The following is a 17,241-nucleotide window of genomic DNA, read 5'->3' as shown; positions in this document are numbered from 1 at the left end:
CCATGAAGAATTCCAGTGAATAATGATGTTTGCAGCCAGCCTAAGATATGAGACATTTATGTGCCTGTGAGGGTTCATAAACTAAATCTGTGTTCAGGGTTTGTTGCTTGTTCGTATTTAGTTGCTGGAGCAGCTTTGAAAGTCAAAACTCTGCTTGTTTAACTTGAACTGCTATGCCCCACTCTTTTGCTGTGAAGCCAGTAGAAAGCACTAGACTTTACTGTGATTCTACCTTTAGCTCCAACAGCTGTTTCTGCATGTTTTCCCTTTTAGGCATTGTTACATTAATCCTGTTAACTTTATGTGGGTTACAAACAACTTCAGTCAGCATTTGAGTTCTTTGATGTTTCCTTTTATTGTTTTTTTTTTCATTCCAGAACAGTAGATCAAACTGTTCACTTTGGCAAACTCAACTTTTAGACCTTCTTTGAGACAAAAACAAAACAAAAACAAAAAAAAATACAGATTTATCGTTCAAATCTACATTCATGTATTTGCTGAATATGTGCTTTAGTCTTGTTTGTTTCTGTCAGTAATGAGTGAATAGTTAGACAACACATTAACTTTAGACCAGTTCACAAACACATTTAGTCAGATTCCAGTTTTCACTTCACTTTCCAAGTAAAGTAGGATTTATTTTGCACATGTGCAGACAATCAGTTCCTGGTGAGCCTAGATGTGCCCCAACAGTTTGAAAAGAAAAAAAAATTACCTTCCAGGGTTTTCAAAGACTTTGTATTTGCAGCTCGAGTAAATAAATGGCTACTAAGGTTTGACAGCCTTAATTTGCTTTTCCCAGTCACAAATTATACCCACAAAATTAGCCAAAATGTGTGTGTGTGTGTGTGTGTGTGTGTGTGTGTTACATAAAGCTCCACACTTAAACTGTAATCTCAGAGGGCACAAGATTGCATTTGTTGATAGTTTTGAATAATGCAAGCTTCAAAAAGTGTGAAATTTATAAAACTCCACTAACTCGTCTCCCACGATCGAGCGTCAGAGACACGTTTTTGTTCAACTTTCAACAAACAGTGACTGAGCGGTCGCCGCCCTCGCTGGGAAATCAAGCCACAATGAGTCAGTCGACCTGTGCAGATGCATTAGTAAGTAGAAGGCAGAAGCAGGTTTAGCTGGTTGCACCGGTCAAAGTCATTGTTTTCAAGTCATTATCCAAACTTATGAGTTACTAAAAAAACAAAAACAGGTTTAAGTTATTACACGCAAACATCACCTTGGCACGTTTTGCACTACATAAAAATAACAATACAAAACGGTACAAATGAAATAAACAAACGTGGTCTTTGGTGTCTGAAATATCTCCCCTAAACATAACAGCTGTGACTCTAGAGAGGAAATCCTAAACCAGTGTTTTTTTGCTTCTAACTGAATTTCTGATGAGTCAACACATCCAAGTCATCCTGTAAGAAACCAGTGACTCTGAGTTTCTAAACAGAAAGTGTTGCACAGTCTGTCTAAGTAATCCATAATCCAACACTGGTCTTATTAAACAGGAGTAACAAATGGTGTTTAGTCTACAGCTGCTGATGAAAGAGGTTGTTTTGGTTCAAATGTGGGATCCTAATAACTGTAAACCAATCACCTCTCAGTTCTCCCAGGAATCTTTGATTTTGATACATTCCTCTCATCAATCCTGCCCGTTCTTACTCTCATTTATTTCAATTAAAAGTTCTAATTGGTCTAATCCAGTTTAACAATCTAAAATACAGTCTGATGTTACACAACGCCTCTCTTCCCTTTTTGGTGCCTTGGAATTCTTCAAGTTAGCCCAAACCTGTGCTGGCATTCCCACCTGAAACACTTTGGTTCAAGTCTTCAGTAGTTTTTAGCTTGTGTCCTTAGCTTACTGCAGATCCCTGTAGAACCGCGGCCTGTTTGTACGTTTCTGTGACGTTATCACAGTCACTGATGGAAAAGGCACTGTCGGCCACTCCAGACTCATAACAGTCCCACGGCCTCAGCATCCCATCAGGCAGAATCCCACCTTCACCCATGTCCAACAAGTTGTCTGCGGAGACGCTGCCTTTCATGCTAGCTTTGGCTGGTTTGGTCATTTGTGTCGGAGGCATCACATGGTCTGGCAGGTCCAGCTGATCAAAGGACTCCGAGGACAAAATGCTGTCTTCACTGATGGCCACACTTGGTCTGGATCTGGTGCTTTCTGCAGGTAAAGATGCTGCTAGCTGGTCCAGAGAGCCGAACTCTTGGAGCCTGCCGGAAGAGAACTTTCCGTTACGTTTGAGGATCCCCTTCCTGTAGGTTGGAGCTGAGGGGTACGCTTTAGTTTGTGGTGCCCAGCCCGAGTCGCTGTTTTCAGGAGAGGAGGAGTAATACCCTGACTCTTGCTCTGAAGGCTTCTTTAAAATGCCTTTGCGTGGCAACAAAGAGGCAGAAGGTGTGTGAGCTGAAGCAGACAAACCCAAAATGTTCTGAGGATCCACTGAACCGACAGCTGGACCTTCATTCACTGCCTTCTGTTTCATGCTGTTACGTCTCTTCAGAATGCCCTTGTAGGGCCGAGAGTCTGTGCTTCCTTCATTTACTGTCTGGGACACATTGTTCTCCTTTTGGGACCTCCTCAGTGAGCGCTGTCGCACCACGTCTCCTCCGCCCACCTGAGGGCGGAGCAGGCAGCGCATCTTGGAGCCGTTCTCCAGTAACGGTCTGGATGTACGACGCAGCCAGCTAGCAACACTAGCCAGGCCTGTGGGATATGAAGTTGATGGGGATACTGATGAAGGGGTCTGCTCTGCCACACTGCTCTTCTTCTCACACAGCAGGGACTGAGGGTAGCCCCAGTTGAGCCACCAGTGTCCAGCCACCTCCTCTATGGTGGCCCTGCGTTCAGGATTCACCATGAGCATCCAGCGGATGAGTCCACAGGCGTCTGTCAGAGAGCAGGAGGAAGAAAAATGTTACGGTTGTGCTCAACAAATAAAATATGAACGCTAGCATGGGGGTTTGACGAATTTATCGTACCAACTCTAAGCACCAATATCTCAAAAGATTTAAATGAACTGCAAACATAAACAGCATGCCAATCAGCTGCGAGTAGCTGGAGATGCAAAACTGTGAGTTCAAATTTACCAGCTGGAATCACACAGGATGAATACAAACAACTCATTTGCAAAACGTTTTGCATATTGCAGGGTAACATGAGGCACGCATTCGGGTCAGCAAACCTTCCCAGAAGCTATCTCACTTTCTTGCACATCTCCGATTAGACTGAAAGTAGATTTGTCTTGAAACACAAAAGTGAGACCTTGCCACTTACGCAAGGAACTTGAGAACCCTCACAGACATTTCAAGACTCCCTCGAGACTTTGTCACCAACAGTCACAGATTGGTGAGATACTGACTTTACAGACGTGAGCAGGACAACGTCATCGTGTCAGTTTTATTGTATAGTATTGACAGAAGATCAGCCCAAAGTTCTCACCTGAAGGCCTGCTGGGTTTGCGGTAGTTTCCTGTGCTTATCTGCTGGACCAGCATCTTGTGGTTGAGTCCATCAAACGGCATGGTGCCGTGAACCAGCGTGTACAACAGCACTCCGAGAGACCAGGTGTCCACTTCCGGTCCACGGTATGGCCGTCCATTGACTATCTCTGGGGAGGCGTACAAAGGGCTGCCGCAGAACGTCTGCAGGAATTCGTCCCCGTGGTAGAGGTTGGACAACCCAAAGTCTGCAATCTACAGGAGCAAAATGTTCTAGGGTCCGCTTACTCTGTGTGTGTGTGTGTGTGTGTGTGTGTGTGTGTGTGTGTGTGTGTGTGTGTGTGTGTGTGTGCGTGTGTGTGTGTGTGTGCGTGTGTGTGTGTCTGTCTTACCTTCACATTGCTATTGGCATCTAGTAAAATATTCTCCAGTTTCAGGTCTCTGTGTACAATCCCATTCTGGAAGAACAGAAACATCAAACAAAACTTCATGTTTGGTATTACACGAATAACTTTTAAACACCCCGCCCACACAGCAGTGCATCGGTTTACATGAAACCATCTGATTTACATAAACGGTTCATTTTTTACTGGGTCAAACAGGCACATTCTTTCCAAAGTGAAGATTTCTTCCAGTACGTCAGCGACATTTCATTGTCCCCCACGCTGCAGGAGGGCATACCTTCGACTCAAGTGAGCGTTTCACAAGCCAGCAGTTTTTTTTTCAGAGAGGCTGATCATGCAGTGGTTAGTTGTGTTATGTCGTGTTTAGCTAAGATGCAACCGTGAAGATAGCGTGGTGTGCAAAACCTTTAACTCCTAAAATGAGGGTGTAGATGAGCATTTATGTGGAAACTTAAATATTTAACAAGATATTAGAATCCTATAAAGGTAACATGAGACAGCTGACACGGACAATGAGACTCATGCATTTTGTAGAGCAAACATTTACATACTCGGTTCAAAGTGCAGAACGACTGCACTAAAACATGAGCTCTAAATGTAATTGCTCTGCTCTGCAGCCCAGAAACAACCGTGTGCTGTTGGTTTGGAGGGTTCTGCTCAAACACACCCTCATTAAACTGTGAGACCATGCGTGTGTATGTGTTGAAATAGTTGGCCTTTAGCCCTAATGCTAACTGTTCTTCCCCCTGCACCGTTCTCACAGTTCAGAGCAGCAGGAGGATGGTGAATGATGCCCATTATGTAGCTTATGTAACCAGCTAGGTTGTAGCGTGCCCCAGAAAAAATAACGAGTGCAGCTCCGCGCCATCAGGCATCGACACAGCAGACAGAAACAACGGCTGAAGACCCGACGGGTACGATATACCTTCTGTAAACAGCTTTGCATCACGCTGATGTCTGACGAACGGTTACCTGATGGCAGTAGTGCACAGCAGAGACGACTTGTCTGAAGAAGTGTCTGGCATCACGCTCAGAGAGGTTCTTCTTGTCACAGATGTAGTCGTACAGGTCCCCTCGGCTGGCGTACTCCATCACTATCACAATTTTGTCCTTATTCTCGAAAACTGAAAAAAAAAAAAAAAAAAAAAAACTTTTTCGTACTGCACACTCACTGTCACGCGTATCACTTTATTGTCATAAAGATTGGACTGATTTGGGACGAGCAGCTGGCAGACACACTGATGTTGACGATGATCCTGTCTGGCGTGACGGAGGGCACGAGGGTCAGCAGCACGTTATCTCACAGAGCTGTCGGGGTACAGCAGGTTATCGCTGCCGACGTAGCCGAACGTCCGGTCTTCATCACAGAGACGTGCGTGACTAAACTCTGAATTCCCGTTTGACTGAGACGTCGTTTATCTTTGTTTTTTTCTCCCCCTTCTCTGTATTTTCCCCAGGCATCACGTTCCTTGGAGCGTGCAGCTCAAAGTTTCAGTCCCTTCTGAACAATCAGTAGTGAAAACAAAGGCAAGAGTCTTGAGTTTGTACCTTCATATATGGAGATGATGTGAGGATGACACAGAGAAGACATGATCTCGATTTCTCTGCGAATGTGCACCAGGTCCTGCTCGTCTTTGATCTTCTCCTTTCTGATGGACTTTACAGCAACCTGCAAACGGAAAAAAGGAAGGAATGTGTTAAATGTCTCAACCATTTGTAAACACTCTTAATTCTGTCAGTAATATCCGCAACTTGCTTGTTTTTTTTTTGGAGTTATTTCAAGAGGGTGTCTATACCCTTTGATCTTAGCTTCACTCAGACTAGCCGTTAGCCTATCTCTCCTGAAGGACATTAACAGAGTGCATTCAAGAAGCTGTCAGCAATGTGTCTGGGGGTTTATTTATTACTTTTGCACTGAAACACAAATCAAAATGGCCCCGTATCACTTTAGAAACAATCATCAGAAGTGAAAAACTGGTTTTACATTTTATTCAGATTAATGGGCACCAACCATCACTAAACGAGCCGCTTTTTAATCAACAAAAAATAAATAAATAAATCCTGTTGCTAAAACTTGGTCTCTGAAGGGATGAGGACAGAGAGGGCGCAAGGTCAAACATCATCTGCCGTCTGTTCTTCAGGGCCCGGAGGTTTTAGAGACAAGGCAGCATTCAGGTTTTCATGTCGGGGTTGTCTGTTTGCAGCTCAGATGCCTGGGATTCCTCTGTGTGCCGAGTGCGTCATCAGTCTACCCCGAGTTTGACGGGTGTCGTGTCCCAGCTGGTGGGACGTCCTAGTTTTATCTGTCTCTCGACCCTCAAAGCTACAGACACAGAAATGAGTAAAGCAGCGACTTTCGGCAGACAACGGCCTCCTGCTGTTAGTCACCGTCTGTCGGAGAATGCTGCTCCGAGGTCAGCGCTGGCCTTTAACACCGCGCAGACATCATTCCTGACTCTGGGAACTGTGGTTTCCTGTGTTTGTTAGCATAGCTGTCAAGACGGTCTGAAATCACACTGGTGACGACTTCACACCCACACGGAGCTTCCAGTGTGTGTGTGCGGTCTTTGTTACGGCCAGTTGGCTCTACGCTAACGGCGCCCAGCTGTTAGCTTCTTCAGTATTTCACACTAACTTTCTGTACAAACACACACAAAAATCACAAATTAAACGCAAAATTAGCCAGACTCGGTGAGACAAATTCATTGTTTTTCTGTTTTACTCACAGAACAGGACTGCAGATTAAAGCATTCTCCTTTTTAAACAAAAATGTCAAATTTCCTGACGTGAAACTCCCACAAGTTTATTCTTTCAGCTCTGAATACTTAGTTTAGCAAAAAAAAAAAACTCAACAGAGGTTATCTTGCCAGTAAGCCAGTTTGTCCATCATCACATGTTATTTTAGATCACACTTCCCCCAATCTTGGTCTTCCTGTTAATCCCTGTTTTAAATATTATTGGTAAGAAACAGGTTTGAGAAAGGTCGGTAATGACTGGTTTATAAAACGTCCATTTTCATTTTAGCCTCAGAAATGCAACGCACAAACTATTTCTACGTAATAAAACAGAGAAAACTTCTTCTTCTGTTAAAAATGCAAGTTTTAAAGCCTAAAATTCAGACAGTGTCATATTCAGGTGCAACTTGGTACAAAAAACTGATTTTAAAACTGCTTGTTACTCATTTTTATAAAGACACAAAGTAAAAAAAAACACATCTAGCTTTACAAGAAAACAAAAACATGAAGAATCAGGATTTCCACCCATGAAACAGCTATGGGAATTTCCTTTTATTCTGCATATGTTAGACGTTTCCTATGAGACAGAAGATAAGGAGGCTGCTGAGCCTGAATATGAGCCACAGAGCCTAACCACACTTATTCTGCATGAACAACTCATATTGGGAACAAACAATAAAAATTCCTTCTGCACTCATAATCCCTGACTCACTGCTTAAGGATAAGATCCTTTCACTTCAGACACATGAATCTTTTTGTTATTCAGATCTAAATAAAAGCCTGGCAGTTTATTTTTTATTTAAACATTGAAAAATTCTACATTTGTTTACCTTTTTTTAATTAAAAACTTTTTTTAAACTATAAAGTGTTTTACGTATGCCGAGGAACATAAGTAACACCCTGTGATTTGTCCAAGTTCTCCCACTTAGAAATCATGAAGGAGTCTGAAATTCACATTGTAGGTGCATTCCCCATGTTTTTTGTTAGTGACAGCATCTTAAACAACAAAGGTTGTGCACACACTGCAATCGGGATTTTGGCCCACTCCTACACACTAGATCAGTCAGGTTTCAGGGCTGTCGCTGACCAATACAGAGTTTCAGCTTCATCCAAAGATTTTCTATTGGATTCAGGTCTGGAGGCTGGCTAGGCCACTCCTGAACCACGATGTGCTTCTTACAGAGCCACTCCTTGGTTATCCTGGCTCCGTGCTTCGGGTCATTGTCATTTCCTTGATGCCCGGTTCACACTATGCAATTTTCGGCCGTCTTAGCCAAATCCCTCTTCCCGAGCAGAATCGTGACCAAAAAAAAAGTGAACGCAAGGGTGATTTGCATATCTGTGGACATACAGTGTATGGCTCTGCAACATCGTTTTGAGCCATCACAGGACCAAAGACAGCCTCCAACAGTCTACAAGCACTGCTTGAAAACCTACAACTCCTGTCTGCAACCGACCAATGAAAACACACCTTTGGGACGCCGCAGCAGCAAGATTTTGCCTCTCTGAGCTTCGGTTTCAATTTATGCTTAAAATGCAGATTATTAACTACACAAAGATTTTCATTTTTGTTAATTGCTCAAGGTAAACCAGAGTTATGCTTAAAATAATGAAACTACCTTTTTTAGACCATCAGATAACTTGTGAAAACCGAAACGTTTTCAAGAAACCAAAAGAAGAAGTCCAGTTGCCTTCATTTGAACCCTTTGGATTACCGTGACCTGGATGACTGAGAACCTTCACCAGCATAAAAAGTAAAACACAAAAACACGCGATCCCTTTGCTGATGGTGGAAATCTCACACATTCAACCGATAAGGATTTTTCAGTAGCGTTTTGTTGCCGAGTGGCAGCACCAGGTGTGATGAGCTGTCATGGAGTGGAGCTGCATGAGGAGTAAATTCACAGCAGAAGTTTAGATATTGGGGCGATGTGTGATGGATTGTTACTTCTCTGTAGTTTAGTGGGTTTTAGGGGATGAGAAGTGGCGCATGTCCAGCAGACAGCTCTGCTGTTTAGCTGGAAGACGGGAAAAGGAGACTTGCAGACGGAGTCTGAGGCCAAAGCAAAGGTTTTAAAAATGATCCTTCGTCTTTGAGGTAGATGAGCTGACTCTAAAAAGAAGTGTTGACGACGGCCTTTTAAAAAATCTTTTCCGCTTTGTTTTGGTTAGCAGTCTTAGTGACATATGCTATCGGGGCGCGCTCATGACGTAGCGTGTCGTGCTGGAACGAGACGCTGTGTGCTCTGGCTAACAGAAATCTTGCGCCGTACAGTGTGCTTGCTACCTTTCTGGAGTTCTCACAGTGGGACATGAGCAGTCCTGTGTGATGGCTGAAATACGCACAGTGTGATCCCAGCTTAATGCAGTGCAGTCATCCCATTCTCTTGGCAGAAAGGCACCCCCAAAGCATGATTTTTCCACCCTCATGCTTCACTGTAGGGTTCTTGTGACGCAACACATCCTTCTTTTTCCTCTAAACACGGAGAGTTGAGTTTAGACCAAAAAGTTCTATTTTGGTCTCACTGAACCACATGACTTTCTCCCATGCCTCCTCTGAATCATCCAGAGGGTCATTGGCAAACTTCAGACGGGCCTGGACATGTGATGACTTGAGCAGGGAAACCTCCCGTGTAATGCATGATGGTGTTGTGTTCTACCAACAGTGAACTTTGAAACTGTGGACCCAGCTCTCTTCATGTCATGGACCAGCTCCTCCTGTGTAGTTCTGAGCTGACTCCTCACCGTTCTTATCAAAGATACCCTACCAGGTGAGATCTTGCATGGGCCCCCCATCCGAGGAAGACTGACAGTCGTCTTTAGCCTATTCCATTTTCTAGCAATCGCTCCAACAGTTGATCTAGTTTCAATTGCCCAGCACTCCTTTTCAGCCTGGTGAAGGTCCACAAGTTTGTCTCTGGTGTCTTTTTACAGCTCTGTGGTCTTGGCCATGGTAGTAGTTGGAGTGTGACTGACTGTGGGGTGGACAAGTGGGGTGGAGCTCAGACAGGTGCTACTAACTTAGACGAATAAGTGGAGTAGAGGTGGACTCTTTAAAAGGCAGAGTGACAGGTCTTTGAGAGCCAGAATTATTGATGATTCCCAGGTGTTCAAATACTTATGTGCAGCAGTGCAATACAAATACATGATTTAAAAATCACCCAATGTCATTTCCCGATTTTTTTAAAAGCTGTCTCTCCCAGTGGGGATGCACTTACAATGTGAATTTCAGACCCCTCCATGATTTTGTGGGAGAACTTGCAAATTCGCAGGGTGTTCAAAGACTTTTGTTCCTCACTGTAGTTAATTGGGCTGCGCAGTGGCGCAGTGGTTAGAGCTGGTCTTGGGTTCGCTTCCCGGCCTGGGAACTTTCTGCATGGAGTTTGCATGTTCTCCCTGTGCATGCGTGGGTTCTCTCCGGGTACTCCGGCTTCCTCCCACAGACCAAAAACATGACTGTTAGGTTGATTGGTCTGTCTGAACTGTCCTTGGGTGTGAGTGTGTGCGTGCATGATTGTTTGTCCTGTGTGTCTCTGTGTTGCCCTGCGATGGACTGGCTCTCTGTCCAGGGTGTACCCCGCCTGATTGCCTGTCGACTGCTGGAGATAGCCCCCCCCCCGGCGACCCCATGTGGACAAAGCGGGTTCAGAAGATGGATGGACGGACTGTAGCTAATTGGGGGTGCATGAATGCACAAACAGCGTTACTGTTATGCAGTGAGTGGCGGATCAACACCCTCATGGATGCATGCATAGCCCCCAACCTAAATGGGTTATGCAATCAAACATATGAACTCAGACAATAGCTGTGGAGAATAATGCAGGATGGAGCGCACTTCTGTGTTGAGTCGGATTACAGATTATCTCACTGCAGAGGCTGATTTCTCTGATAAATGATATTAGTTTAGGGTGAAACCAAATCTAAATCCCAGACAGTTGTTTCCTCTGAAGGGTGTGTGGACAAGACTGGACTCGTACCCCTGCATGTTTTCGGCCAATGCTGGCAGGGAAATTCCTGATAATTCACTCACTTCCTTGAGTTGAAGCACTTTCGCTCACGTCAGACGTTTATCTTTTAAACAGCATAAACATCTGATAAGCAACACAAAACTACTTGGGTTTTATTTTTAGTAACTGACCTGGTTTAACTCTGAGCGACTTTGTTTCTGCTTTGCCTGTACTTTTAGTTTCCTTTGGGTTATTTTTTTTTATTATCACACTGTTGGAAAATTTTAAATGCAAATTATAAATTGTGTGAAATTTCTTGAAATGTGCACAAAATGTAAAAGGCAAGTTTGAGGGGTTTAGTTTATTGAAGGTGATTTTAAAGTCACTTTTAAATCGTAGTTTTAATTTCTTTAAAATTGTTGTAAATTCTGCTGAAATATTTCTAATCTTCAACCCAGTCTAAGCGTTAAGAGTGTAACTTCAAACACATTTTTTAAATACTTGAAGGTCAGACAATGTTTAGGGACATAATCTTCAAAAACACATGTCTTAAGTTGTCTAACCTCCTTTATGTGCCTTTTAGGGGCTTATCTCAGACATTTTTCTACTATGAATGCTTCACATTCCCCCTTGGGTCAAAGGGAACAGGAATTCACCCGGAAGGCCAGCCTTAATTCCCACTTTTGTTTCTGAAACTTTGAAAGAAAATGACTACATTTCCTGGTTTGAACTTCCCCCAGAAGAAATCAGTTTCAGTTATTCCAACACAACTTTCTGATAAGTTTCACATATTTTTCCTCAGGCACAGGAGCTCATTTGTGCTATTATCGCACAACTAGAAGACATTTATTGGAACCTCCTTTGACTTCTTATCTTAACTCTGATAAAGGTGGTGGGAATACAATGCTCAGATTATTTTAGATGTGATGCTATTCAGTGCGTCTAGTGATTAAAAAGGACTGGGCTATCAACGCATGATGTTAAAATAAACTTGCGTATCAGAAAGCCTGTTTTTAGATCTTTTTTACATTCCAGCGACACGTGATGACTCTCACTGAAGTGAAACCGCAGATTAAAAAGGCAACAGACCTGATGGACTAAAAATAATCCCGCAGGTCTAAACAACAGGTGGCAAGGAGGAGCGGCGGCACAAACACTCGCGTGAAACGGACTGCTGACCTGTCGTCACGATGAAATACTACTACTTCTAATAATAATAATAATAATAATAATAATATCAGCTGTATCTTACCAGCCTCCCGGATCTCTCCCTGGCCTTCTTCACCTTGCCGTAGGTTCCTTTCCCCAGAGTCTCCAGAAACTCGTACCTGTGCTTCAGGTTGTGTTTGTGGTGGTGCCTCTTCACCGCATGCTTCCTCAAGGGCACCTGGGACGGAGATCCCCCACAAGGAGGGTCTGAAACTCCTCCGGCAGACGGGAGACTCCAGCCGTCCATGCCGACGCAGACAGCGCTACTGTCTCTACTTTCGTTGTGCTTTTGGTCGCAGCAGGTGTCGCTTGTAAACAACATTCCTGAGTCCGGAGCTACCTTGATTATTTTAAAATCGCCAGGTTCGGTTGGGTGTCATTTATCACGACAGAGTCCGCCCAGCCCGGCCTGATTAAAGTGACTTGCTACGACTAAATTGTGAGGAGGACATGAAGATTAAGGCCAGCAAGAGGAGCCGGGCTGCAGGTACTCTGCGTGCGGGCGGAGACTGAGGGAAGCCCCGCCCCCTGCCAGACAGAGGAGGAGTTTCAGGTCGCGCGCCGGAGACATTGTTTTTCGCGGGAGCGCACATCTCACTTCAACCAGTAAGATCTGAGCTGAATATGTTACTTATCCTTGTACTTCCTGAAAAAGGTTTGGGGCAGACAAATCAACGAAGTTTCACATTTAATTGAACACGTTTCAAATGCACCTTTGTCAAAGTGTGTCAAGATAGTAATCTTTTTCTTCTAACAACAATGACAGTTTGTACTACAAGTCTGCTGTGAGTGCAGATGAAACACAACATAGGTGAGAAAGCATTTAGAAGAAATGTGTATGCCCCTAAGTGTCCATTCTGGTTAGGAAACAAATTAATCGTTTTATTTTGTAGTAACTTGAGAATGATGTACAAATCAGAAATGGAACTTTAATTTTTGCATTTTTCTTCTTTATTTTCATTTTTAACAGCTTAAGAGGGACATTGTGTATTAATGAACATTTAGTATAGCAAAATGAATGTGTTGTGTGTATTAGTTTATGTAGCTAGTCATCCTATATGAATATGTCCAGATTCAGCCACTAGAGGTCAGCAAAAGCCACCTTATGTTTGAATTTGGGTTAATTGATCTGATTTAGACCTGTTCAATGAAACCAAGACAAAACAACTCATTTATAATATAATCAGTTAAAGCATTTTCAGTGTTTCATCTTCTATTCATCCTATTCTATTTCATAGTACATAAAATAAACGAAGCATGAAAAACAGCTCAGACCAGGTTAATGGATGTCAGACAGTCTCCTTCTGATAGGATGCTTTAAAAAGCTCTTTCACACATCATTCCCGATTGACCCCCTAACCCATCGGACAGAGACTTTGTTTACGTATGTTTACTGCATTACTACATTTAATGAAATGTTAGATGGCCGAAACAGAAAGGGAGCCTGATTTAACCAGGATCAATAGTATTACTCATACCACCATGGTTATTTATTATCTGGTAGAGGATCCACATCTCAGAAAAGGTTTTTGACGGCTGAGTCTCAGACAGGCAAAGTGCTCAGTCACAGCATGCGATCAGACCCGTTTCAGAGACGAGTCTTGCATATGAGCACTATAAAGCAGTGATTGGTAACTCATGCAGGACACTGTAAAATCCTGGAAAACAAAGAACTAAACTCACAAAGAGGAAACCTTTTAACGCAGATTTCTGCTGATAGCAACTGACTTTTTTGTGAATTATTTAGCAGCAGCATGAGTTCAGTGCAGATGTGTTAATTGTTCAAATGCGCAGATTTTCTAATTCATAACACATTTACTAATATTAGCCTGTTTGCTATTTGTCATATTTAGACTGAATGCTGAAAATAATTATTTTCCTGTTTCTCTTCATTCTAAGTTTCAGTATATTTTTATTTTTCTGCATCTGTACGTTGTTTGGAATCGGGTCACTACTGGTTCTACAATTTCAACAAATTTCAAATCAAAACATTGTGCTTGTTTTTCCTCTTTCCTGCTGTGACCTTTTGTAATTCTGACAATTATAAATTTCAAGTGATAAAATTTATTCTGTATTTAAAGGGAGGCTAGGCAGTCATGGCTTGCTTTTTAGCCCCCCCCCCCCCCCCCCCCCCATTAGAACCGAAAGCAAAACCTAAATCCTTGCTTTTAGTTAGTCTTTTTAACACCTTAATCTAACAGCTGAAATGTCTCCCCAGCTTTCATCAGTGTCTACAGAGGTGGTTCATCACTAAATTAAACAAATCAGCTGTGTTCAAGATTTAAAACATGCAGGAAACATGCTGGAACCAGACTGCAGTGCCAGATATGTTGGCTCCAATTTTTTCTGCCAAGACGCAATCCCAATACTCATATTGCGCTGTGCTAATTTAAAAAAACTTCATATAAACTTTCATACAAACCTAACAATTATTTGAAATACATTTACATTCACTCCTGCTTTGTCTAAAACATTCATAGCATCAGTTAATTGTCAATGAACGACATTCATTTGAAAATACATATTTTCAAAAGAGGCTCTTGGGTCTTTTCTCCCACAGCAATGGATTGTGGGTAATACCAATTAAGTGAAGTGCGCATCAAGGCTGCAAAAGGGGCATAACCACAGACACATTTTTGACTTGGGTGGGGGGGGGGGGGGGGGGGCGCAACCGGCATGAGGACCGGGGGGGATCTTTACAGTAAGTACACAAAAAATATGTGTAAAACTACAGCCTAGAGGCTCTTTTATGCAATGTCAGAAATGCAGAACTGTCAAGTACCCAGGTGGCAGGAACGGCCAATCAAAATTTAGCAAGTATCTGCAGAGCCAATAGATGAGTTTATGGACAGTTCTAAAGGGAAACAGGCTTCAACACAAGACGTTGTTTTCCACTTGGTCCTAGTGCAACCAATGTCTATTTAATATAGCGTAATATTGTTTTTGGACGGTTAAAAAGTGCAGGAGACAAAACTGACTTTGGAAAAAGTGTGTGTGTGTGTGTGTGTGTGGTGGTGGTGGTGGTGGTGGGGGGTCTTGTAAAGGGTTATTTTAGCTCAGACTGGCTCAAGAAAATGATCTGAAAATATAAAAAGTTACATAGTGTGTCTTTAATTGCCAAATGCATTGAAAACCTTTCAGGTCCTTTCAAATTTCAAACTCAGTTTCTTAATCCACTGATCTGCTATTATCTCGTCCAACCACTTATCTTAACCTAATTTTTCACAGTTCAGCTCAGTTTCTGCTTCACTTCAGGTCTTCAGTAATTAAAGCTAATTAGCTTTCAACCTGTAGCCTTTTTCTGCTAGAACTGTACATTTCTTGTTTCTGTAGTTTTTATCATATCAAAACTTGTAAATTAACATCAAATCAATCAAATCAAATGAAAGAAACTTCATTAATCCCAGAGGGAAATTAGAGTTTCAGTACACACAATTCAGAGATCAGACACACATGGGCAAGACACATGACAAGAATTCGTGACTGTGGTCATTCGCAACCCTGAGTCGCACTACCTTAATAGAGATTAGAGGGTTACATGAGGGTTGGTTCAGGTGGAGGGAAAAAAGGCACTTCAGAGTTACCCTCCCCCAGGAGGGCAGCTTTGCTCTGCAAAAAAAAAAAAACCTCAGACAGATATGCAACAGACTTCAGACAACACAACATAAGTGTCCACTAGGTGGGGTAGTGGGTTGGGACTATCCCCACTTCAGTTCCTGCAGCCACAAGCAGTGCATTTCACCTCAGTGTGGATAGGGGGGGAGCATTGAGGGTTGGAGGGTTGCAGTGACCCTGGAACGTTTCAGCGGCCTTCCCGCTGTCCCGCCCAGGCTGAGAAATGAGACAGAGTTGAGTTGCCATAGCGACGGCACATTCCACATATCTTCTGAGGGAGTTTTTGCTGGAGCCTTGCAGGCTCAAGGGCGCCAGATTCCCATTAGAAATTGTTTTGGGGTCAGACAGAGATAATTTCCTCTCTGTCTTACAGTTTGTTGGTCCTCAACCTCTCAGAATCCCAATAATGTACTTTAATCCATCCCAATCTGTGCTGATTTGTCCACTCTATCCTTGATGGCATCCATCTTTTGTGCTAATAATGAATCTCGGCCAAAGTTCCAAGCTTATGATTCATCTCGACAATTATGTGAGTGTGAATTCACAGCGTGGTGCAAACCATCTCTGAGCTCCGGGATCAGGCCAATAGAGCTCCGGGAGTTTATGTCACTTCTCCCGGCATGCAACAGTTCAAATCGAAATGGCGCCATATTGGCAGGTAGAAGCCCGCAGCTGGACTATTTGTTATTGTCAGAAAACTCAATCAAACGGGAAATATGGTAGATTCCTGTTGTGCCCCAGGATGCAGAACAGGCACGGACGACATAAGGAATGAGCCATCTACAGGATTCCCCAAGATCCGGAGCGCCGCAAACGTTGGATCATTGTAATAAAACTCGCTAGTGACCGGTGTAAAATGAAACTGTGGGATCCCGAGAGTAAAGGATTTCGCTTATACAGCGACCGCTTCATATCAGGTACTTAAACCAACGTTTCCTCAACTGTGTATGGTATTTATTTTAACTGCTTTTATTACGATTCTGAGTGGGCTTCCTAAACTTATTTTGGTGTGGCTTTTTCTGTCTTATTACTCATAGCAACAAGTAAACATCACGTAAAACGTTGCCTCGTGAGTTCTGTGTGCTGCCGTTTACGTGTTTTATGATCACAGCAATTAACAGGCTAAGCTGTATTTAATTTTTAAGCAATGGTTGATCAATTGTCAGATCACACATAAAAAGCACTTTGGATTGCTATTTTCTGTCTCACCGAGACAGATCTCAGACAGATCCTGAGACGCTCCGGCCTGACATATTTATTTTATTCACGGAAAACAAATCAAGCTAGTGATTTCTCTTGGCGTTCAGTTTATACATTCAAACAGCACAGCACTCTATTTAAACTACTTACGTGTAAATCTGTTATTTGTCCATCAATTTTCATCCGCGTATCCGGAGTCGGGTTGCGGGGGAAGTAGCGTCGAGAGTCCCAGACTTCCCTCTCCCCAGCCACTTGAGCCAGCTCCTCCGGGTAAATCCCAAGGGGTTCCCCGGCCATGTCCGGTGTAGTCCGCTCCGACAGCTTCTGGTGTTTTTAAAAAGTATCCCAGAGGCACGGTAAGGGTCGGAGATGTTTAGTCTATTTAATTTCTGACTATATAAAACGATTTCTTCGGTTTTAAAGTGTGAAGTAAACTCCGACGAAGTAAAATCCAAGCCGGTCCCATTCACGTTCATGGTTACGAGCTGTGTTTGTTTAGCTTCTTTTACCTGCCAATATGGCATCTACTAACTGAGAGTCACGTGGGGTCCGGAGCTCTATATTCCTCGACAGCTCGTTAATTTTCCGGTAAGCCAGGTAGCCTCCAAGGCCAATGAGCAGGAAACCTGACACCAACACCACGAATATCCACACATCTTCAGCACATCTTCAGAGT

At 43.1% G+C, this 17,241-nt stretch overlaps 1 protein-coding gene across 1 annotated transcript; it reads right to left on the bottom strand.

Annotated features, from left to right (window-relative positions):
* Positions 1–1,151: 1,151 nt before the first annotated feature.
* On the bottom strand, positions 1,152–12,200 carry nuak2 (NUAK family, SNF1-like kinase, 2). The gene is made up of 6 exons (XM_015959867.3): positions 11,794–12,200; positions 5,408–5,528; positions 4,832–4,983; positions 3,848–3,913; positions 3,458–3,710; positions 1,152–2,905 (listed from the first exon to the last, which is right to left on the bottom strand). Exons 1-6 carry the CDS (start codon positions 12,070–12,072, stop codon positions 1,857–1,859), a joined length of 1,920 nt encoding a protein of 639 aa, XP_015815353.3. The 5' UTR covers positions 12,073–12,200; the 3' UTR covers positions 1,152–1,856.
* Between the last annotated feature and the right edge of the window lie 5,041 nt (positions 12,201–17,241).

This window comes from Nothobranchius furzeri, chromosome 3 (assembly GCF_043380555.1).
Source record: "Nothobranchius furzeri strain GRZ-AD chromosome 3, NfurGRZ-RIMD1, whole genome shotgun sequence".
In the NCBI taxonomy this organism is placed as follows: Eukaryota; Metazoa; Chordata; class Actinopteri; order Cyprinodontiformes; family Nothobranchiidae; genus Nothobranchius; species Nothobranchius furzeri.
This window is presented reverse-complemented; position numbering and strand designations above follow the sequence as displayed.

What these genes read in the sequence shown, in the direction of transcription:
- nuak2 (XM_015959867.3), bottom strand. Translation starts at nt 12,072, where the DNA reads ATGTTGTTTACAAGCGACACCTGCTGCGACCAAAAGCACAACGAAAGT. An exon ending in GGGAGAGATCCGGGAGGCTG is followed by an intron (nt 5,529 to 11,793) that starts GTAAGATACAGC and finishes TTCCGTTTGCAG; the next exon opens with GTTGCTGTAAAGTCCATCAG. An exon ending in ATGCCAATAGCAATGTGAAG is followed by an intron (nt 3,711 to 3,847) that starts GTAAGACAGACA and finishes TTGCTCCTGTAG; the next exon opens with ATTGCAGACTTTGGGTTGTC.